The 25,179-nt window shown below is 36.5% G+C and overlaps 1 protein-coding gene across 7 annotated transcripts in view; it reads right to left on the bottom strand.

Moving 5' to 3' along the window:
- Positions 1-20,396, bottom strand: part of LOC127429882 (ephrin type-A receptor 4-like) — a 55,581-nt gene extending 35,185 nt beyond the window's left edge. For 4 of the 7 annotated variants that reach the window (XR_007895368.1, XR_007895369.1, XM_051679210.1 and 1 more), the window contains exons 1-3: positions 20,228-20,396; positions 18,809-18,876; positions 13,871-14,534 (exon numbers count right to left, since the gene is read on the bottom strand). Coding sequence is in view for 5 of the 7 variants with exons in the window: in XM_051679210.1 (XP_051535170.1) it covers positions 13,871-14,534; positions 18,809-18,876; positions 20,228-20,324 (829 nt within the window). In the remaining 2 variants the exon portion in view is untranslated. Of the gene's footprint in view, positions 1-1,292; positions 5,101-12,559; positions 13,472-13,870; positions 14,535-18,808; positions 18,877-20,227 lie in introns of those variants that run through there. The other 3 variants (XM_051679212.1, XM_051679213.1, XM_051679214.1) reach the window with 3 other exon arrangements.
- Between the last annotated feature and the right edge of the window lie 4,783 nt (positions 20,397-25,179).

Here is a 25,179-nt window from a genome sequence, read left to right as displayed (position 1 = left end):
CAAGATAGCGCGCTTGACAATGGATGTAAACGTGCAATGATCCGCATTTTCTTTAGTTGAATTTTTTGAATGCGCACAAAATTGGAAATCATTCAGATAGAAACACAGCTATTGTGACCAACTGTATCTATTAGTTTGTAAAGGTGTGAACCAAAAGGTCAAAGGAGAAATATTTGCTGGGTTCTCCTCAGGAGGGGAGATCCTGACAGAACTGCATCTCCTGTTTGTGCCACATTTGTCTTCAGCTGTAAAGGTCTGTCACACAGATGGTTCTTTTGGGTTAAGGATCTACAAGGGTGAGACACAAAACATTTAAGATGGGCCCAGTACAAGCACTTTGGTCCAGCTTACTTTTCTTTATGTATTAGAAGAAATCACATGCATTGGTGAGCCAAACACCAAACACATTGAACTCCACCGAATCTGCCAAGTTATGAAAGAGCAACCTCTGAGCAATCCAAATTTCCTCTGGTTTCCTCTGATTAGCTTAACCAGCAAGACTTCTTTGGTCGTCCACCTTCACCAGCAAAGTTCTGGCAATTCCAGCATGGCAAAAAGCATGGAACCAGCACTAAACTATCATCAACCAGCATCGAATAACATGGATCCATGACAAACATCTAATGAAAGTCTAACTAAACTTCTCACATATTGAAGTTTCACTCCAGACCCAAATTTGAAAGAAATAGTGAAAAAAGAAAATTCTTATGTGAAAATTTTACCCTCTGCTGTAACTCTCAAATCTCATTCGTGCTTGCGCATATTCAAACTTGACTTGTGAAGTCATGTAGCACAAGGTGAAGAGAACGTCACGTATCCTGTAACTGATCACAGAGCGTCAAGTTTGAATATGTGAGTTTGAATATGAGGGCAAGATTTTCAGTGAATAACGACTTAAATCTCGATCTGCTTCTCGCACAAAGCCACAGCATGGAATGACGTAAGAAGACTTACTATACGAAGGAGCTGTATACATTATTTTTTTGCCGCTTTTAGTTCTTTATGGAGCTTGACAGGTCCTAAATGCTCTTAAAACATCTCCTTTTTAATTCCACAGAAGAAAGAAAGTCATACTGGTTTAGAACGACATGAGGGTGAGTAAATGATGACAGTGTTATTATTTTCAGCGTACTATCCCTTTAAGCCACCTGAACTTGACCTCTCCTCAACAAAACAAATTCAACTCAACGTGAAAACATAATTCGCTTCACTGAAGCTAAGGTGTGGGTGAATTATTTATTAATAAACATTATTAATTAACAATGTCATTGTTGGTACTGTGTCATAGAATGTTTTTTTTTATTTTTTTATATATATATATATATATATAACAGATTTTGCCGGGATTTGAAGGTATTGATGCAACACTTCCTGCAATGAATTGAACTACATGCTCACCAAACCACGTACACCAACTTCCTCCATTCAAAGAAAGGAATTTCCCAAAATTTACCATCAGTTTATCTGTAGTTCAATCTCGTACACCCTGTAGGCCTTTAATCCGTAAGCAATTAATAAAGCCTCTGGGTTTTGATCGGAACTGTCAGGAAAATAAAAGAATGGAGAGATTACAGAGAGCGAGAGAGAGAGAGTGAGAATGGAGTGGGTGTCTGGCAAGGTTTGCAGTTATTGTTAAATTTAAAGAGTAGAGGCCCTATTTTCTAATACAGGAAGTACTGGCAGAAAAGGATATGCAAATGAGTTCCATACACTATTTTTCCATGGTAGATTTGTTAAGTTTGTACTGACACACATCACACAAACACACACCACACACAGGGTTTACATCAAACTAGGTAAACCTATAAATAGCACCACAACTCTTCATAAACAACCACTTCCAACATAAACACATATTACAGAGCATGTGTCATGTGCTACACACATGCAGGTATATAAATATGTAAAATAATTTACAAAAAGTTTAGGATGCAAGTTTAGTTTTTTCTGATTTAATCTCTCTCCAACACTCTGTTATACACACACATTTACATACAGTACAAGACCATACTATAGATTTAATTTGTGTCTACATCAAGCAAAATATCATGACTACAGCCTACATGTATATCTAACAGCAAAATATAAAACCAACTGAAAAACAGTGCAACTGTTCGCGGCCCCTAACCACACCCCTAAAGGAAAACATTTTGCATTCTAAATTCTAAAATAAATATATATATAAAAATAACAATAATATAAATATAAATCATAGAAATATAATAATATTTATATAATAATAAAAATAACAACAACAACAATAATAACAATAATAATTGTATAAAAATATTAATAAATAAAAATGTAATAGATTTTAAATAAATCATTTAAAAAACAATTATTTTATTTATGGACAGCTAAGTATGCATACACACATATAAACAGGAGCTTACAAACAAAACACTTCTGACAGTGTGGCCGAGAGTATTTCCAAATAATATACATGACATGAGTTGTGTTTGTTGATTTGATGCTGTGTTTGTGTGTGTGTGAATTTTTTTTTTTTTTTTTGTATTTTTTGTTTGTATTTTGGAAATGCTCGGATGACAGTCTGTCTGGAGCTGCAACACCTACCATTGTTTATGTGTGTGTAAGTGTGTGTGAGTGTGTGTCTTTATGGGAACTTGGTGAACAGGAGAACCATTAACTGCAGGTTTCAATTGGATTGTTGGGTAAAACAAATACATACACACCTTAAAACATGTACACATCACATTGCTGTTGCAGTGGTCCACACTAACATAACCAACTCTCTTTTTTTGTTTTGACCTTTGACCTGCTACTTTCTCTCAGTCTTTAGGAACTGAGTTCACAGTGGTCACATGGTCAGTTAACTGTGTGTGTGTGTGTGTGTGTGTGTGTGTGAACATTAAAACAATTTAAAACATCTTTAATAGAAAAATTAAAGATGGCACTACTCTAAATAAGGTCCATTTAATTTCTGAAACATTTTTGCATTCAGTCCAATAAGTTTTGCATACTTGTACCACAAATTAAACATGGTGTTACAATAGTAAAACTGTGGTAAATATGTTTAGTTTTTGGCAGAATGATTATGATTTTTATTACCATAGTATTACCATAGTGATTACTATGATTTGAACTATACCATAGTTCAACTATGGCTACTGTAGTAAAATCATGGTTATTTTTTATAAGGGATGGATAAAGATATAACGAGGTAACCCAAAGTATTGCAGGGAACACAAAACATATTGTGATTGAATTTTGTGAGAACACAAACTATTGCAAGGGAATGCACATCTTTTTTGTGAGAGAACACAAACTATTATGAGCAAAAGCGAAACCTATTGCGAGTGAATGCAAACGTTTTTGGTAGAGGATGCAAACTAATACGAGGGAACACAAAACTTATTGTGAGTGAACGCAAATGTTTTTGGGAGAGAATGGAAACTATTGCGAGAGAACTCAAAACTTATTGAGAGGAAGCACAGACTATTGCGAGGGAACACACACCTTTTGTGAGTGAACGCAAACTAATGCAAAAGAACACAAAACTTATTGCGAGGGAACTAAAATCTTATTGTGAGGAAGAGCAAAAGTTTTTGTGAGAATGCAAACTACTGCAAGGGAACACAGTAATTGTTTGTGGGAGAACGCAAACTATTGCAAAGAAATGCAAAACATATTGCGTGGGAATGAAAATCTAATTGCGAGGAATGCAATTTTTTGGTGTAAATGCAAACTGATGCAAAGGAACGCAAAACGTATTGCGAGGGAATGGAAATCTTATTGTGAGGAAGAGCAAATAATTTGGTAAGAACACAAACTATTGTGAGGGAATGCAAAATTTATTGCAAGGGAACGGAAATCTTATTGCAAGCAAACGCAAAAAATTTGGTGAGAACGCAAACTATTGCGAGGGAACACAGACATTGTAAGAGAATGCAAACTATTACAAAGGAAAGCAAAACATACTGCAAGAGAAAGCAAAACTTTTTGTGAGAATGCAAACTATTGCAAAAGAAGGCAAAACTTATTGTGGAGGAATGCAAACTATTTAGAGGTAATACAAACTATTGTGAGAGAATGCAAAACTTATTGCAAGGGAACACAAAACTTTTTGTGAGTAAACACAAAACTATTGCAAGGTAACACAAAGCCATTTCAGAAAATAAATTCCCTCCTTGTCCTTTACGGGGCTTTGTATAAAAGTGGCTAAAATGAATAAAATAAATGCAAAACAATGCAAACAAACAAACAAAAAACAAAGCTTTTTTAAAGGCTAGGGTTAGATTTTGGGTTAGGGTTAGTCTGTAGTAATTATAATTGTCCATAACTATAAACAATACAAGTCCAGAGTATGTTACCATTTAACTAGGTTAACATATGTGTGCAACTGCAGTAATGTGCTCAGTTTATGCTGATATTAATTATTGGCTAATGAGAATCGGCACACACACACACATAAACACACACACACACACGCATCCACAGAATGATATTGAATACCTTTTTGCCTGAAGCATCTCTGGGTTAGTTGCTATAACTTGCACCACACTGATGCCTGTTTGTGTTACAAAATAATGGCCTACCTACGATTTAATGCATCGTAGACATAAAAACAACCATGTGCTTCATTATATTCCAGTGTGTATCTGTCGCTGTAAGAACAGAATTCTTTTTTTAAACCTCTTTAAGTCCATCATACTGTACCATCACAGAGAGGAGTAAAACCGAGAAAAGACCACCTACACACCTCCTACAGTTTGACGAGCTTAAATTTACAAGTGAAAACCTCACAATCACAGTCTATTGTTACAAGAGAGTGACAGATAGAGAAAGAGAGAGACAGTCTCTGTCATCACATCAAAGGGAGTTTTAAAGAAATGTCAAGTGAATGAGGAGTTAAAGAAATCAAAGACAAGCTAAAACGTTCTCTTACTCCAGACATCACCTCCTTTTCATTATCTCTTTTCCTCTTCGAGAGCAGGGCGATGACCTTCCTTGTGTGGTGACAAATCTGTTTTTCTCTCTGATCACCTCTTTTATTCTTGCCGTCTTACTATCTTTTGTTGTTCACTCGTCTTCTTACTGCATGTCTCTCTCTCTCTCTGTGTCTCCCTTCTCCCCTCTCTACTGAATAGAATATAAAATACAGGTTCAACGGCAGAAGAAAAAGGACAGCGAGAGAGAAAACAATACAGAATTTCCAGTAAGAAATCAAAACCGACCATTGATGGCTAAAACACTCAAACTAATTCTAACGGCAAACCTAATATAGTAGGAAATGACTACAGCAGTGAAATTGGTTAATCTTCATACCACTAAAGCATTACTGAACTGAGCTGAATTTTAAGGGATTGTAGTGAAACTTTGCAATAACTTGAAAATATTTTACAGTATTTATTAATCTTGGTAAATGTTAATTTCGAAACAAACTAATTCATATCAGACTTTAAAAGTTATATACTTTTAAGACAAATAAATACGTTCGATTAATAAACTAATTTATTTCTCATATGGCCCAGACAGAATCTGCAGACATTTTCATATTTTCTGTGCTGATTTTGTAGGAAAATCGAAAGAATTCTGATTTAAAGGAATATTTTGAGTTCAAAACAAGTTCAATCGACAGAATTTTTTCCATAATGTTGATTACCACAAAAAATAATTTTGACTTGTCTGAGTTTACGGTACAACCCTTACAATGGAAGTGAATGTGACCAATTTTTGGAGGGTTTAAAGGCTGAAATGTGAATCTTTTATTTTTAATAAAATTCGTTGTTTTTATGGTCATTTAAGGATTTTAAGTTTAACAGCGTTACATGGTCATGGCAACAAAATTTTAAAACTGGATATAACTTTACACAGAAAAGGTTTATAAGCAATTTTATTGCATTTAAATCCTGTTAACACACATATTACATCTTGTAGCTATACTTTTGAAAATTGGGTCCATTCTCTTCCATTGTAAATGTCTCACTGTAACCATTTTTTTAATGTTTTTGATTTATTTTTTTAGAAATGGAGAGACAGTTCGAAATAATTTGAATTAATTTATAATTATACATTTGATAATTTGTCAAATCTGTACTCTTAGCTCAGTTCAACACAAGTTATATATTAAATATGTTTATGTAACTCATAATTAGCATTTTTCAAGGAATATTCTGGGTTCAATACAAGTTAAGCTCAATTGACACCATTTGTGGCATAATGTTAATTAGCACAAAAATTCATTTTGATTCGTCCCTCCATTTCGTAAAAAAAAAAAAAAAAAAAAACTTTGAGCCACATGGCTTTTCCTACCACTGCTACGCAGATGATACGCAGCTCTACCTGTCGTTCCAGCCTGATGACCCTGCTGTCTTAGCTCATATCTCTAACTGCCTCTCTGACATTTCGACCTGGATGAAGGAATGACACCTTCAGCTCAACCTTGCCAAGACAGAACTCCTCGTGATCCCAGCCAACCCATCTGTTGACCACAACCTCACTATTCATCTTGGTTCAACAACACGAACGCCAACTAGAACAGCCCAGAACCTGGGAGTGTTGGTAGATGACCAGCTTAATTTCACTGCACACATCTCATCAACCGCATCAAAATGCTCTGTTGGCTGGCCTTCCAGCTAACACCATTAAGCCACTGCAGATGGTCCAGAATGCAGCAGTGTGTCTGGTCTTCAATCAGCCAAAAAGGGCTCATGTCACCCCACTCTTGATTTCACTCCACTGGCTACCTGTAGCTGCCCGCATAAAATTCAATTCTTTGACTTTGGCTTTCAGTACAGCCAGTGGAACTGCAATTCACTTCTTCAGGTCTATGCTCCAACTCTGTGACTCTTAGACTCTGTGGTCTATGAACGAGCAATGCTTGGTGGGCCCATCACAAAGAGGCTCAAAGTCTATTTCACGATCGCTCACTTTCTCTGCTCCTTTGTGGTGGAATGAACTTCCAACCTCCACACAATCTGCTGTTACCTTCTCTACATTCAAGGACCAGCTGAAAACACATTTGTTCCACGAGCACTTAACCAACCCACACTAATTGCACTTAACACACAACCCACACTTACTACTGCACTTAACCTACATTTAATTATTTTGTGCTAGCATCTTTACTACACCAGTCACTGAGAATTTGGCAGTCCTATACTGCAGATGTTGTTAAACTTTGTATGGCAAATTGTTTGCTATGTGTCTCATTTGTAAGTTGCTTTGGATAAAAGCATCTGCTAAATGACTAAATGTAAATGTAAATGTAAGGGAAATTCGGGTTAGTTGAGGCCACACGTCTCCTGTCATTGTCTTGTAAGACTTCCAGAGAGTCCATTAAAGTCTGGTTAATATTAGGTACTGTCAGTGAGCTGCAACATTATATCAATGTTACTGCGGCCCTGTACCTCGCGTTTCTGTCAAGCTCCTTTTAGAATGGGGAGCGCTGGTGTTGAGAGAGACAGTCAGAGATAAAGAACTCTGGGAACAGAACACCATCCAGACCAGAAACAGCTCTCAGCGCCTCAGTAATGATGTTACAATCACACACACACACACACACACACACACACACACACACACACACACACACACACACACACACATACTATGTTTTTATATCATTCTGGGGACTCTCCATAATCTTCCAAACATTTTTTGGATTTTATACAGATCTAACGATAATTTCTATCCCCTAACCCTAACCCTAAACCTAACCCTTACAGAAACCTTTTTGCATTTTTACATTTTCAAAAAAGCATCATTTAGTATGTTTAATAAGCCATTTCCCTTGTGGGGACCGCTGACTGGTCCCCACAATGTAGTATAAACATGTACACACACACACACACACACACACACACACAAGACTCCCTCTATCTCTGTTTCTGCTGGTTTCTTTGGCATGTTGTAAGCAGAACTAGGATGGGATGTATGGAGTTTTCAGGAAGAGGTAAATTCTGTCCTGTTCGTATTACCCTGGTGTGTGTGTGTGTAAACCATTCAGGTGTGTCAGAGTAAAGAGGCAAAAAAAAAAGCTGGAACTTGGAGCATATTTATACATCAGCTCAGAAAAATGGCACAAGAAAAAAACAAACTGAAAAATTGTGAAGGTGAGAGAGATTGATTCCTTCCTCTCCTGTCCTTTCCTTCATTAAACAGAGGAAATTTTACAGCTCAGTGATTGCTCTTTTTATAGTTCTTAGTCTTAGACTATAGCTCTTAGACTAGTCACCCTCATATTGTTCCAAACCCTGTTTGAGGAACATTGGAACTTTCAACCTCCAATAAGTACCATAAAACGCTCATAAAAGAAGTCCATATACCTTGAGCTCTATATTTCAAGTTTACTTAAGCCGTGCAATAGCTCTAGGTGAGAAAAAGACTAATTCTCAGCAAAATAACGACTGAAATTTCAGTCTATTGCTCACCCAAAGTTATCATGTATGGTTTAAGGAGATTGGAATATGGTGCACGAGTCATATGGACCTATTCATTGTCATTACAAAAGAGCAACCAGGACGTGGTAGTCCTTGAAAATTTTCCTTCCTTGTGTGTCCTACGGAAGAAAGAAACGTTGTACAGTTTTTTTGTTAAAATCTTAACGTCTGTTGCATGTTCATGAGCGCTTTAAGAGAAGCTTGTTTACTGTGGCTTGTGTGTTCACTTGAGAACTTGCGTTGTTAAGCAATAAAAACAACATGAACACGTGCCACTGTAAACGAACTTTACTTTTAGCGCTCAAGAAATGCGCAGCGAAAGTCAAGATTTCAACTGAAAAAAGTTGGAAAACCTTTCTAATGCCTCTCAGAAGTCTTGAAATATAATGCAGGAGTCGTATGGACAACTTTTATGATAATGTTGGGTAATTTTTTAAGCTTTAAATTGAGTCACTGAGATTTTATAGTGATCACATTAGTGATGTTTCTCATGCAACTGGCTGCATGAACCACACCAGAGAAGACTTTTCACCGCGGAGCTCCCATCAGAGAGGCGTCTCTCCAGCCTTCCTCCATACGGCCCATATAGACAACAGCAGAAATAATGGAGAGCAGGCAAGATAACAGCTCGTCTCCATGGCATCCTGTGGAACCCCAGCTGTCAAGAGTTTTGATGTCTTAATAAATTTCTCCACTCCAGCTGTCAACCGAGAGTCAGAGAAGGATGAAAGAGTCAGTGACCTCTGACCTGCCCCAGACCCCTCCCCCAATTCCCTCCGGAGAACCCCCAAAACTCTCACAGAACCCCAAGACTCTTTGCAGCTGAAGAATCCTTTCAAGAAGCTTAACAATAGCATCTACCACGTCAAAGGAAGAGTGTTGCATGACCTGCCAGTGCTGCAACCAGTGATGGAGATAATGCCTTGCAAATGATGCATGTTATGTAGTCAGACCTCATTATGGAAGTAGCATTAAGGAATATGCAAGTTTTTCTTGAAAAGATCCCTTTTCAGCTACAGTTTTAAATTTTCTGAAGAAAATGCATGTGGTGCTTGGATGTCCAAATGTCCTGGGTGGTTGCCAGTGCACTGCGATGCTGCAATTGTGTTCAGTGTGTTTATAAGCAAATTGCTATGCTGTTGCTAGGGTGTTCTAGATGGTTGCTAGGGCACTGCTAAATAATTACTAACCCCAAGTAAGAGGACTGGTAATAGGAAATTAAGTAACCTGCATTCATTTTATGGTTGGGGACTGAGAACCAGTACTTATTCGGGAGCCAGTTTGATTTTTAACAAATACCGTGACCCTAATGATTGTCATGACTTTCGGTTCCATTAAAAATGATTGAACATGTATCTAAAATACTCTTGACAGTATTTCCTGCTACACTATTTAGCAGAAGCACTGGCTCTTCACTGAAGCTACAGAGCAAAACACACAGTGCAACCAGTGTAGAACGATTCCTGAATAAATGACTCCTATGAACCAGTTCTTTTGAATCTACAGCACGAAACAGTGTGACCAGTGTTGACCGATTCCTGAATAAATTATGCCAGTGAGTCGGTTCTTTTGAATCTACTGCACGAAACACAGTGCGACCAGTGTAATCCGATTCCTGAATAAATGACTCCTATGAACCGGTTCTTTTGAATCTACAGTGTGAAACAGTGCGACCAGTGTTGACCGATTCCTGAATAAATTACTCCAATGAGTCGGTTCTTTTGAATCTACAGCGCGAAACACAGTGCGACCAGTGTAGTCCGATTCCTGAATAAATGACTCCTATGAACCGGTTCTTTTGAATCTACAGTGTGAAACAGTGCGACCAGTGTTGACTGATTCCTGAATAAATTACTCCAATGAGTCGGTTCTTTTGAATCTACAGCGCGAAACACAGTGCGACCAGTGTAGTCCGATTCCTGAATAAATGACTCCTATGAACCGGTTCTTTTGAATCTACAGTGTGAAACAGTGCGACCAGTGTTGACTGATTCCTGAATAAATTACTCCAATGAGTCGGTTCTTTTGAATCTACAGCGCGAAACACAGTGCGACCAGTGTAGTCCGATTCCTGAATAAATGACTCCTATGAACCGGTTCTTTTGAATCTACAGTGTGAAACAGTGCGACCAGTGTTGACCGATTCCTGAATAATTGACTCCAATGAGCCAGTTCTTTTGAGTCTACAGCACGAAACACAGTGCGACCAGTGTAGTCCAATTCCTGAATAAATGACTCCTATGAACCGGTTCTTTTGAATCTACAGTGTGAAACAGTGCGACCAGTGTTGACTGATTCCTGAATAAATTACTCCAATGAGTCGGTTCTTTTGAATCTACAGCGCGAAACACAGTGCGACCAGTGTAGTCCGATTCCTGAATAAATGACTCCTATGAACCGGTTCTTTTGAATCTACAGTGTGAAACAGTGCGACCAGTGTTGACCGATTCCTGAATAATTGACTCCAATGAGCCAGTTCTTTTGAGTCTACAGCGCGAAACACAGTGCGACCAGTGTAGTCCAATTCCTGAATAAATGACTCCTATGAACCGGTTCTTTTGAATCTACAGCACGTAACAGTGGGACCAGTATTATGGCCGATTCCTGAATAATTTACTCCAATGAGTTGATTCTTTTGAATCTACAGCACGAAACACAGTGCGACCAGTGTAATCCAATTCCTGAATAAATGACTCCTATGAACCAGTTCTTTTGAATCTACAGTGCAAAACAGTGCGACCAGTGTTGACCGATTCCTGAATAAATGACTCCAATGAGCCAGTTCTTTTGAGTCTACAGCGCGAAATACAGTGCGACCAGTGTAGTCCGATTCCTGAATAAATGACTCCTATGAACCGGTTCTTTTGAATCTACAGCGCAAAACACAGTGCGACCAGTGTAGTTAGATTTGTGAACAAAAGACACTCATGGGCAGGTTCTTTTGAATCAACAAATCGAAAAACAAACAGTGCAAACAGTTCAGTTCATTTTGTGAATAAATGACTATAATGAGTCAGTTCTTTTGAATCAATAAAGCGAAAAGCAAACAGCACGGACAATTCAGTTCAATTTGTGAACAAATGACTCTAATGAGCTGGTTCTTTTGAATCGTAAAATCAAAAAACGCACAGCATGAACAACTCAAATCAATTTGTGAACAAATGACTCTAATGAGCCGGTTCTTTTGAATCGACAAAGCGAAAAAAGCACAGCGCGAACAGTTCAGTTAGATTTGTGATGAAATTATTCTAATGAGCTGGTTCTTTTGAATCAACAACCCGAAACACACAGCACGACCAGTGTTGTTCGATTTGTGATCAAATGACTCTTATGAACTGGTATTTTTGAATCTACAGTGCGAAACGCACAGCGCAATCACTGTATTCCCGAATGAGTGACTCTTAAAAGCTGATTCTTCTAAGCAAAACGAACATCCGTCATGTCCAGCTCGAAATAAACTTTTACCTTGTTAATTAATGCTGTTTTGCCTTTTACAGAATTGTGTTAGAATTATCTTAGATTTTTTTACATGTGCTTGATTAAAATCTGAAATAATCTCATCATTTGGAAACAATAAAAATGGAATTTCTTATTTCCAAATATTTCTTCCTCACAAGTACAAATTGTTAATTGAACCGTTAAGGAATCGTAATTGGAATCAGAACTGGAATCTTTATATTCGTTATGATTCCCATCCCTATTTAATTTTCAATTTAATTTCTTTACAGACACATACAATTGTAAACCACCAGGACAAGTATAGTGCTTCTGTTTTGGAAGCGAGTAAGCCTCAGCAAACAGACGGCGAGAAAAGGTAACCCAAAAGTAACTCAATATTGTCCATAGCAATACGTTATTAGTTACTTTTATTAGGAGTAACACAATAATGTACCACATTACTTTTAAAAGATACATTTCCCAACATTGGCTTTAACAAACAAGGATTTTCAGATTTTTTCTAGCTATGTCTAGAGAAGGTCTTTATGCAAACTCAAAACGTGAAAATATATAACAATGCGTCACTATTCATAAGTTCCATTTTTCAGAATTATTAATGTGAATTTCAATGTGATCAACATTCAAAAAGGCTCAACTAATAATCTTCCTATAACATATTTCAGTTCCAGAACTTCACTGAAAATTAAACTTATCATGGACTTGACTCACACTCACACACACTCTCCAGGAAACGTTAAACAGTTCAAGATGCCTGCACTTGAGGACAGAGCGAGAACATAAACTTTGATCTGTGACCTCTTAGAGCATAGGTCAAGGGTGGTCCCATTTTCCCTCATCATCACTATGGAAACCATGCAAACTGTTTGCAGTGGTCTTTGCAGCAAACATCTACAAATAGTACCACATGCCTACAATCCATCAACCTTAAAAGAAGTTCTACTTTGTCTTCTCTCTGTCAACACTTCTGTATCATGTGTGTATTTATTATTGTCATGGTCTCTTATTAGGCTTGATCTATGGCAGAATGAAATGTCACTTTTAGTGATAATTACGTTTTTTTCTCCTCCACAGATCTATTCATCACACTCACGGCCCTCTTCCATTTTTAGCTCCATTTTTAGATTCTTGATGACATGTCTCAACTCATTCCATCTTTCTCAGACTCTCTCAGGCTCTTTCAGTCTCTCACAAACGTACACACACTCTCTCTTCTTAGACACTGAAACACATCCTATTCTGTGGCATGAAGTTACCAAGAAATCAGTTAATTACAAAGTCCAGAGCCTAACTAGATTATAATGAACTTGTCCACACTCCAGTATTTGCCTCCTTTCCTATCATCTCTCCTCTATATACAGCTATACAAGCGGTGCTAATTACCACCTGATGACAGACTCTTGTTTGAGAGGAAATTAACAAAGATTAAAACATAGATGTAGAGTAGCATGAGCCTCCACATGCGGAGTCTTCGCAGTGTCATGCACAACGAGCCATGTGATAAGACGCGTGGATTGACTGTCTCAGAAGCGGAGGCGATTGAGACTTGTCCTCCGCCACCTGGATTGAGGTGAGTAACCGTGCCACCACGAGGACCTACTAAGTAGTGGGAACTGTGCTTCCAAATTGGGAGAAAAGGGGATAATAAATAAATAAATGAATAAATAAAAAATTACTGTGTATAATAAAAGATTATTCCAAACTATTTGTCAAAATGTCTTTTACCAAGGCTTTTAATGAGACTTTTTTTTAAAAAATTTTTTTTATTACTGTCTCTGGATGAGTAATTGTTTTGTGTGAATTGAATTTTTAAAATATTTTAGAACAACATAATAGATCTGGACAATATTAAATCATTGACCAATGCAGCCGAAGGAACAAACTGATAGTTGGATGGATAAAGACGGAGGATGAAATCAATATTTGTGGATTAAAACTGTTGCAGAGAGTAACATATAGGCAGCATTTGATTATTTAATCTTGTTTCAATATTAACAGCAAAAGGGTCTTACCCTGGCATTGCTCATTCCGTTCCTCATATCCAGGGTTACACAGGCAATTCCCGATGGGCACCAACCACTCTCCATCTGCACCGCAGTACATCTTTGGAACCTCCTGCTCTTCCGAATGATTCACACAGGAGCCGCGCACCTCCACCAGGGACGACGTGTCCGCCCCTGTTACTGTATCAGGAAACTGCGCGAGGTTCCTCACAGCTATAGGACACTTATTATAAAACACACGGACGGAAACCAACGCGATGCAGGCTCCTACGTCCTGAAAGGCCAAATAGAAACCTTTCCGGCTGACCACCCCAACATCCCGAACTTCAGTGTTTAACTTCATGATCCGATCTCCGATATCCACCTGCGTGAAGCTCTCGTCCGCTGCCACCGTGTCGATCTTGGTAAAACGGCTCTCGTGAGCGTAACGCTCGTTGTCGAAGTCGGACTCGAGATAGTAAAGGTTGAACGTCTCTTTGCAGGTGCCGATGACACCAGGCAGGCTGTTGCAGTCACGAAGGGTGAATTTAATCTCGATGTAGATACGTTGGGCCGGGCCACGCTGTATCCAGTGAGTCCGAAGCCAGTTGTTCTGACTGGCCTCCATTACGTTACACACCTGGTACGTTCTGATGGGGATGTTCTTCTCGTCCATGATGCTCACCTCTTCCCACTGCATGTGAAGACAATATAAGATGAATGTTAGAAATCGAACGCCCCTCTCCTACAACTTTTGTGCAACTATAAAAAAATAGAAATGCACCGATGATCTAACTCATGAAACATGATATTATCCAGCACTGGGTAGAGTCAGGAATGAACCTTGGAAACAATTGAGTAAATGTAGACCAAAAACATAACATCTGTTTCTCTCTTACAGGCTTCAGTAAGTTTGCCTGAGTTAACCTCAGAAAAGAACTATTATCTTTCTTCTACTGGCCTCAAGATACAATAACAACTCTAGACAGTCATAAATGTTTTATATGCCTTACTAACACACATTTTCAGTTCTGCTAAATCAGTATTACAGCCAGTGATTCACTGAAAGTCACTGCATCAGTAATGGTATTTATTTCAGCAGATGAAAAACATGCTAACACTTGCAAATTGTTTTAGTACATCTGAAACTTAAAGTCAACGTGAGTTTTATCTAAGTTTAATTGGCCGATTGTTTAAAGACTATAAACATGAAAAAAAATATATCTATCTATCTATCTATCTATATAAATATATATATATATATATATATATATATATATATATATATATATATATATATATATATATATATATATATATATATATATATATATATATATATATTTTATTACCACTGTACAATACGTTCTATTCATTACCATTAATCAATACATTCTTATATTTACTGTGCATTTTCACATCAATGGGTTCATCCAAAAGCTGAAAAATTTTGCATACAGAGGCCTTACATGGAGTTAAGATAAAAAATAAGGTGCATTTCGAACTGTTCTGAGACCAGTGCAGACAGACAGCACACAGGAGGTTAAGTCATTCACTAAATAGGGAGCATATTATAGCTTTCTGTGCAGCTGAGTGCATTCACTCCTAAAATCCAACCAAAAGTTCAGTTTCAGGCTGCAGACTATGTTTGCCCCACTCAACATGTTTGGCAGTTATGGGAAAATGATAATCAGTACATAGATTCAGAATTTATAATGCTAAATTTTATTTTAACATGGTTGTCCGTGATTTGATGATGCTGGCCATTACTTTGAATATGAATAATTTTTCAGCTTTACTGAAAATCAGCTGTAATGTCGGTAACATCTCTAAAACGTGAAAAACCAACACTCCTGGAAACATAATAAACAACTGAATGAAAAAAATCGGACTTTCTATAGCTTGGTATTATTTAAAATGTCACAACTTAGTCCTGCTGTCCACATAAGTGGACATCAATTTTTAGGAAAACTATTTGCGCTTTTTTTTTTCTTTGCTTGTTTATTAGGTGCAACTAGTTACAAATCGAAAGGGAAATGTAAAATGCACACAGCAGTCTCAGGAGGTAAAAGATAGTATTCCACAGCAAGGAATATGACGAGTTTGTTGAAGCTAAAGCGGAGTGTGCTTCAGCTCCATCATTAAAAATTCAGTTAAAAAAAACTGAAATCTTACCAATTTAATCTGAGCCTGACAAAAGGCTATTCAGAATCCAGTTAATGCGAGTTAAGAATGTTAATGCTAGTTAACAATGTGCTTTTTTTCCTCTGTGTTTTGTTTATAACCAGACCAGTTACTCTGAAACATTGAAGACATGTTGAGACATAGAGACTAAAGTTATTAGTCAACTTCTTTTGAAGCTGTGTAATTAATAATCAATGATTTGAAACAAGAAAGCATAAAAAAGCAGAACCACCAAACCATCAGTATCGGTATCCACAGATGTTGTTCTAAATAATCGGACATTGGTATTGGCACTAATTTGTATCGGTGCATCTCTAATTTTTTTCCATTATGAATATGAATCATGAAAGGTGGTCTCTAAATGACAGGTGACACAGCAAGGGCTGACAATTAAGAGGGCAGAGCTAAACATTACATTTTGATGAAGGATTATAAAGACAAACATTTTTTATTTGGAATAAGGTATACTGACGAACCATGCACCATAACAGAAGTAATTAAGGTCAATTTTCACATCATGAGGACTTTAACTGGTGAGTACCCCATGAGTCTGGAGTAGAAGCCTGTAAAACCACTTCTGTCGGTTGAGAACTGCCAAAGTACTTTAAACAATCATATATGCGGTACATTTCAGTTTACGACTTCAGTGAGTCACTTTTTACTTTTGGCTTGGATGTAAATGTAGCATTCCCTCATTAATATGACTGGGCTACATTTAAAAACATTTTCCAAGTCAATATATCTCATCTCTTCTGTGCTGGTGTGATATCAGAATTCACAGTCGCACACACATCAGCCTGACAGCCCGTAATAATCTCCTGGAATTTTTCGCCATATGCTAAAACTAATTGATAATTTGTGAGATAATAAGAGTGACAGCAATATGGAGTCAGTCAGGGTCCGTGATTGTCTGCGATCGGCTCGTCCCTTCATCTTTGAAACTACGTAGGCCCTGAGGAGCAGCGCAGAGATAAGGGCCCGGAGCTGCAGATAGCAGGACGAGAGGAGAAAAGAGCTAATTGGCCATATAAATGTCTGAATACCCGCCCACCGTCTGTGCCAAAGGCCTGTCCATCATGCTCGAGGATCACAGAGGGAGAGGAACTAAATATCTGAAAGAGTTGGATCAATGCGAAAGGATACAGAGCTGTAACGCTTCCGTAATGAAAGGGAATTCCGTATGTTAATGAGATATTTAGATGCACCTGATCTGAAGATGTTTAATGGTTAATTGCTTGAAAAAGTGGAGCCCAAAAGCATACATTATCAGACAGAACTCACTGACCCCCTCAATCTAAAATCTCTCTCACACACACACACACACACATACTCAAACAGACCTTTTTCACGGTCGCTGCATTGCCAAGTCTCCCCCCTGCCTCTTTTGAGAAAAAGGGGATAAAGTTTCCTAACAAAGGGCATTTCTGTCTCCCTTCGCTATTTAGGAAATTTGACGCCCGTCGCAGTAACCTAGCTTCCCAAATTTACATCAGAGAGGAGAGGGAGCAGGGTGATCTCATTTGTATTTGGAATCGGGGTTGTTCATACGTAAAGTGTACACGTACATTTTTGTATGCTTGGATAGACACTTAAATGTGTAATATCGACTTACTGATAGCATCTCAAACGTAAACTCTCTAGAGATGCACACATTTTTACAAATCCTTTTGCCAGATCCTTTGCAAGGGTCCCACCGCAGGTGACCAAATTCAAAAATTCCATAGCGGGACTTCCATTTATCAGTAAATGATAGCGATTTTACATCCAGATGGGACTAATAAAGTGAAGTCATATTAACTCTTTGTTTGACTGAATTTAATCATCATCGAACCTCAATAAGTGTTCAAAATAAGTGACACACTGTTAATGTTACAGTCAACATTATTTACTTAGAAGTCACACCAAACAGACTGAAACAGTTACAATATCAAATTATTAGGTAACTGCATAAACTGCATCCTAATGAATCTCATTATGAGAAAACAACCAATAAAATCCATGAATTCAATACTTTATCAACTTCAAAGGATTAGTGAAGCGTGTTGGGTGTAATCTAATTACAAAGTAACCAGTTAATGTAATCTAATTACAGTTTAGTCAAAAGTAGCGTAACACAGTACCTTTCAAATTCTTGTAATCAGATTACAGTTACTGACTTTCAATTACGTTAATTATTTTTAAGTACGTTACTTGGGTTAGAGAATTTCTAAAATAATATTATTTATGTACAATTCATTTAAAACATGATTTATGTTCATAAGTTTGTCCGTTTGAGTTTCAGTGACAGCTGAAGGTGTCCACGCCCTCTAGCAAAGGGCATTTCTGTCTCCCTTCGCTATTTAGGAAATTTGACGCCCGTCGCAGTAACCTAGCTTGGGTTAGAGACAGCTGAAGGTGTCCACGCCCTCTAGCGAGTCAATGCGACAATGAACAAGAAGCGGAAAAAACGACAACTTTTCTTAAGTGTTCTCGAGAGTAACATAAAAGTAAAGTAATTAGTAATGTGATTACTAATTACTTTAGTAATTAAAGTAATTTGATTACAACTTCAGAGAAGTATTTGGTCATTTATACTGGATTATCTATTTGTAATACCTTACCCAACACTGTATGTCTCTTCTGTAGTTGTTGTACAGTTCTTCATTCGTAAAATGGTTTATATTTTAGAAGCTTTTAATACGTTGATATTGTACGTTTCAGTGTCTATCTAGAACCACACTTTACAAACAAACACCTATGAATACCAATGAGATTACATTTAAGAGAGAGATGATCTTGACTCACCCCTCCTTCGGTTGGGCTGGCGACCCATGCCAGATCTCCCTGCACTGATCTGGAATCCAGCAGCGTGACTGAAGGAGAAAAAGACAGAGGACTTGAGAATACCTTCTGGTTCATACCCTGAGTGGATAAAAATGATGTAAGATTTGAAGTTTGACAGTATAAATCTCAGATAGATTAAGACAACAGTCGCAGAACATGAATTGAAGGATCGGAATCGAGTGCGCAAGGTGCAGATTGCACTTTAAGCACTGAATTTAGTGGACAATTATGGTTAATTGTTAATTAAATGTATAAAATATAGGTTACAATACACACCGTTTTAAATCATTCTACTTTCTTTACAAGCAACATATCAAATTTAAACGAGGAGATATCAAAATGCAGCGAGAAATGTGTCCTTTTCTTGGAAATAAGGTATTCAGGTTATTAATCTTTGGTTGGACAAAAAGGGGGTCCAGACTACACAAAAAAAACATGTTTTTAAGAGTCATCTTCAAGTTGAAAATACAGCCTTTCTTAAGATGTATTATATTTCCAGAAATAATTTTCAAGTTAAAACAAAGGTCTTGCTTGAGGTGTATGGCATTATGAATACAAACTATATGTAATGATAAAGGAAATAGTGAGGAATTAAATGTCTAAAATGTCTTGAATATTAAGTATATAAAAAAAAAATAATCTCCTGCATAACTCTATGCAAGCATGCATGAATAGTGTATATATATATATATATATATATATACATTTAAGCTGTTAGAGTAGAAAATTTTGATTTCTTTGATCTGGTGTGTTAACATTGAATAGTTTTTGAAAAAAGGTGGATCCAGAAAGCAGTTTTGATCAAAGAGAGGTAAAGAAAAGAAAAAAAAAACAAGTCTGTTTAAATGGTTCTTTGCAGCACCCTATACAAAGAACCCTCTTCTTATCAAATAGCATTTGGCTTTATAAGGTTATTAAGTTGAACTATATGATTCTTTGGAGATTAGAAACTAAAACAATATTTAGGTTTAATAATCTTAATGTTTCGTTTTATGTTCTTCAGATCAGTGTATTGGTTTCTGTTTTTTTTTTTTTCTTTTTTTTTTTTTTTTAAAGCACCAGTACAAAGATAGTTTTCAAAAGAGCAAGATAATAAAAGGTTTAAAAAAGCTGTGGTTCTAGAGCAAATGTGGAGAAATTTTATTTGGGTGAATAACAACTCCCCCTGACCCCATCAGTGCCCAACAAAATGCTCTGATATTCAGTGATGTTGATATTTATTTATAATTACATAGATATTATGTATTTATATTTACATATTTATCCATTATATATAGCTTATTTCAAGACATCAAATCCTTGCCAATTCAAGTGTTATAGTATTATAGTTGTTTTAAGTGTCTTTAACTTTTCCACTTGACTTGTCCAGAAACCTCTTACCTTCGTTTGCAGGATAATTCCTTGGAGCGGATAGTCCTGCACAAATCCCCAGGAAAAGCGACGTGAGCCCGTAATTAATCCCGGCCATGAGTGCCATTCGTCCTGTAACTTTCACTCCGTTATTCCTGCGTAATTCCTCGTGCTGCTCCGCGCGACTGATCTAGAGGCGCACGAGACGCGCTCTCACCGAACTCTGCTGGAGGAGGCGTGTCATTCTGCAGTGACGTACCTGTCAATCAAACAAGAAAGAGCTTGTCAGTATGAATAATAATAATAATAATAACAACAGTAATAATAATTTATTATGCCTAAAATAAATGACAATGGCAATAAATAAAAAAATAATAATTATTATAAATATTTAAGAAAAATAATATAATTGTTTTAATGTTATAGTAAATGCATTATTTTATATATTAATTAAATAATCCATTATAATATAAATTAGTATAAATGTAAGTGTTGTATCATTGTAAATATTAATATTTTAAATATTAATATAGTTAAAATAGTTTATTATCTACTTATATATTACGTTCTTCTTCTTCTTCTTCTTCTTCTTCTTCTTCTTCTTCTTCTTACTATTATTATTATTATTATTATTATTATTATTATTACATTGGGGAAAAGAAAACATCATTAGCTCAGTATAAAAACAATAGAAGTCAATGGAAATTCCCAACTTGAACCACACACATAATCAAACACCCCCAAAAATCTTTATTAAGTCAAGCAGTAAGCAGGCATTAGTTTACTATAACAAAGCTGTCATCACATAATGTCACAATTTACAGTATATATTTTATATATTTCATTATTTTGTAATATTTTACTCCTCAAAAGGAACAAAAAGAAAATTGCATCATGTTACTATTTGTCCTATAGAATGAATTTGAGTGTTATATCATTGTATACATATATTTAACATTTAATTTAAATATTAGATAACCTTCAGATTATTTTAGACTACACGTTACATTTTTATTATTATTATTATTATTATTATTAGGTTATTATTATTATTATTATTATTATTATTATTATTATTATTAGGTTATTATTATTATTATTATTATTATTATTATTATTATTATTATTATTATTATTATTATGACTACCATTGTTTGTACTGTCGGAATAATAAAAAAATAAATAAATAAATAAAATAAAAAAAAAAAAAACATTGTGGCATGGTAGCGATGCAAATTCTCCGTACATATAAACTGTGCTTATTTCGCCATCTAGTGAACAATTCTCTTCACAACATCATTAGCGGATGTCTTTGCCCACGCAAACGCAGTTGCACGCCTCCGGCACAGATGCGGCTTATTCTTTCATTTCTTTTGAGTGGATGTTGTGCCACATTCAAGTGGAAAATAACACAAGCCCTAAGAATCGATTACGCTCCAGAATATATCATTTATGTCATGAAAAGACAATCTTCTGAGAGGGCATCTGCTTGGACTCGAGGGGATATTGTGATGCCTGTCGCGCGGTTATACAGTAACACCAATTACACCTGAAGCACGCAGGACCCTCACCATCTTATTATTCAGCTCTTCTTCTTTCGATTTAACGCTGTGAGGTGAATGTTCATATTGATTGAATTCCACCTGACACCTGGTTACTCTCTTAAATCCAGATGGTCTTGCCCACGTACAGTCTCTCTCTCTCTCTCTCTCTCTCTCTCTCTCTCTCTCTCTCTCTCTCTCTCTCTCTCTCTCTCTCCTCTATATACCCCTGGGTAATGTGCTATAGGCAGATTTTTCATCTCCAACTGACCGAATCAAATAGTTTCCATTTAAACCCAGAGTGGAATCCTGACCTCCATTGAGAGAGGAGTCAGACAATATGCTGTTTGCTGGCCTGTGGGTGTGAGTGAGACCATCTGTACCTGATTGGCAGGCACATCCTGAATTAAATGTGTTTTACAGCACCAGGCTGGGAGACAGTTCCACCTCAGCAGATCCAAGGGTACATTTATAGGCCTACATTTGCTGAATTTAAAAGGATTTGACTCCAACTGATGCTTTAAATAAATTACTATAATTATTATAATGGATTAGTTTCCAATAATAGAGCATCCTTGAACACACATCTACTGTTTTTACAGTCAAAATGACACAAAGACAAAGAGAGCCAATGTAGAAACAATGCCTTTTGCACTAGGTTTGGTATGTGTGCATGATTAGGCAATTCTTTACCATTTGTTACAGCAGTATGAGGCCACTGCAAGTATTCAATAACATTTCTGTTGCATTTCATATTTATGTTAAAGGATAGTTCACCCAAAAATGAAAATTCTCTTATCATTACCTACCCTCATGCCATCCTAGATGTGTACGACTTTCTTTCTTCTGCAGAACACACATGAAGATTTTTAGAAGAATATCTCAGATCTGTAGGTCCATACAATGCAAGTGAATGGTGACCAAAATGCTACATAAAGCACATAAAGGCAGCATAAAAGTAATCCATACAAATCCAGTGGTTTAATCTATGTCTTCTGAAGCGATCCAATCGGTTTTTGGTGAGAACAGACCAAAATATAATGTTTTTTTTCATGTGAATCTTGATATCAACAGTCTCTTTGGAGATCATGATTTCAAGCTCGATTACACTTCTTAGCGCCATCAAGTGCTCTGTGCATGCTTCAAGCACTAGGAAGTGTAATCAAGCTTGAAATCATGATCATCCCTAGAGACTGCAACATGTACAGTGAAAAAGGAGTTATATTTTGGTCTGTTCTCACCCAAAACCCTTAACCGAATAGTTTTTATTTTATTTTATTTTTTTACTATTCCTTAAAATCATAAGATAATTTAAGGGAAAATATTAGGGGAATATTATGGGGGAAAAGAGAAACAGAGATAAAGAACTTAAGTGTCTTTGTTACTCTGAATTGCTTTGTCAAGAATTCTTTTTTTTTTTTTTTTTAGGCAAGGCAAGTCACAGTTTATTTATATAGCACATCTCATACACAATGACAATTTAAAGTGCTTTACATAAAAAGGATAAAGAAAATGCAAGATATATAAAAAATACATAACCAGTTAAGAACAAGAAATAAGAATAAAAAGAAATAAAATAAAGTTAAAAAAGTGAAAATGATTAAAAATGAATAAAACAGAAAAAGAATGAGAAATAAAATTATGCAGTGTAATCAGTGAGTGCAGCACAGTGCTTCGTGATGAAATGCACAGCTGAACAGATGTGTTTTCAGTCTTGATTTGAATGTGGCTTCTGTTGGAGCACCCCTGACCTCTTCTGGAAGCTGGTACCAGCTGCAGGTGTCTAATGATTTTTTGGGAAGCCCGGTGACAAGTCTGTTGCAGTAGTCCACCCTACTGGTGATGAACGCATGAACAAGTTTCTCTAAGTCTTGACTGGATAGAAATCATCTAATTCTGATTATATTTTTTATATGATAGTTGGCTGTTTTAGTTATTGCTTTGATGTGACTCCAAAATGACACCAATATTCCTAACTTGATTTTTTGTCTTTAGACCCCTGGAGTCAAGGTATGTGTTCACATCTGGAATTTCACCTTTGTTGCCAAATACAATGACCTCTGTCTTGTCTTTGTTTAACTGAAGGAAATTTCAGCATATCCAATTGTTTATTTCATCAGTGCACTGGCACAGAGTGTCTATGTGTCGATTTGGCAATAGGGCTAAGTAGATCTGGGTTTCATCTGCATAGCTATGGTACGCAGTTTGATTCTTTTTCAAAACTTGGCTTAGTGGGAGCGTTAAACTGGAGCGGAGCAAGAATTGAGCCTTGTGGGACTCCACATGTCATGGATGTCTACTCAGATTCATAGTTACCTATGTTCACATAGAACTATTTTTACTGTTTATTTAAGACATTTTAAAACATAAGGGAATAGAAAACATCATTAGCTCAGTACAAAATCAATAGAAGTCACTGGAAAGAAAGTCCCACTGGATCCTCAAATAATGCTCATTAAAATACATCTTATTTAGTCAAGCAGAAAGCAGGCATTAGTTTACTATAGCAAGGTTGTCAGCTATGCAAACATAATGTCACAATTTACAGTATATATTTGACAGATTTCAGATTTTATTTTACTGTTTGCAATTGTTTTACTCCTTTTACTCAAAGGGACTAAATATAGAAATGTACTTTATGCAAAGAAAGCTGCGTTATGTTACTATTTGCCCTACAGTATATCACATTTTGTGTTTTCCTCACACTGATAAAATGGCAAATCAGGTGCTATTTCCTTAAGTCTGTCAATCATTTTCTTGTTATTATCATGTTCCCAGATCATTTTGAAGACAAAGGCTTTAATTCCATTATAATTTTGTAACAATTCCAGACTCTCTTTAACACTGTATGGGCCATTTTGGGCTAGGCATGTGTTCAGACAGGGTGAATTTACAGTGAAGAAAACCACACATTCATCTTGTCCATTCAAGATGTTTTTCAGGTAATTCTTCAAACGAAACTCTGAATGTTCTGGTGATCAAGGTTTTGCAGCAATGAGGTTACTGCTCACATAAACCTCACCATCCTGAATTGTATTTTTCACTTCTTTAGTTGTTAAGTCCTGACCTGAATAGGACCCTGCAAGTCATTTCTTCTTCTTAACTCTGAAAGCTACAGCGTATTGCCCTATTCCACCCAACCTGGAAAACATATACATTTCATAATTTACATTTAGTAAAGACATTTAGTGACTTAAATGCTTTTATCCAAAATGAGGAACATAAATGCAATTTGTCCTACAAAGCCCAACAACATCTATGGTATGGCAGTACCAAGCATGAAGTAGTGAACTACATTTTTCTTCTTGAATTTGTGAAATCAGCAAATATTAATAGATGATGAACCTTTTATATACATAAGCTATATATCACAGAATCTAAAATGTTAAAATTGCTAAAGAAATTTTCCAGGTTCAGTACAAGTTAAGTTCCATTATCAAC

Source organism: Myxocyprinus asiaticus, chromosome 39 (genome assembly GCF_019703515.2).
Source record: "Myxocyprinus asiaticus isolate MX2 ecotype Aquarium Trade chromosome 39, UBuf_Myxa_2, whole genome shotgun sequence".
NCBI classification, from domain to species: Eukaryota; Metazoa; Chordata; class Actinopteri; order Cypriniformes; family Catostomidae; genus Myxocyprinus; species Myxocyprinus asiaticus.
The sequence above is the reverse complement of the archived record's forward strand: the minus strand, read 5'-3'. Positions and strand labels throughout refer to the sequence as shown.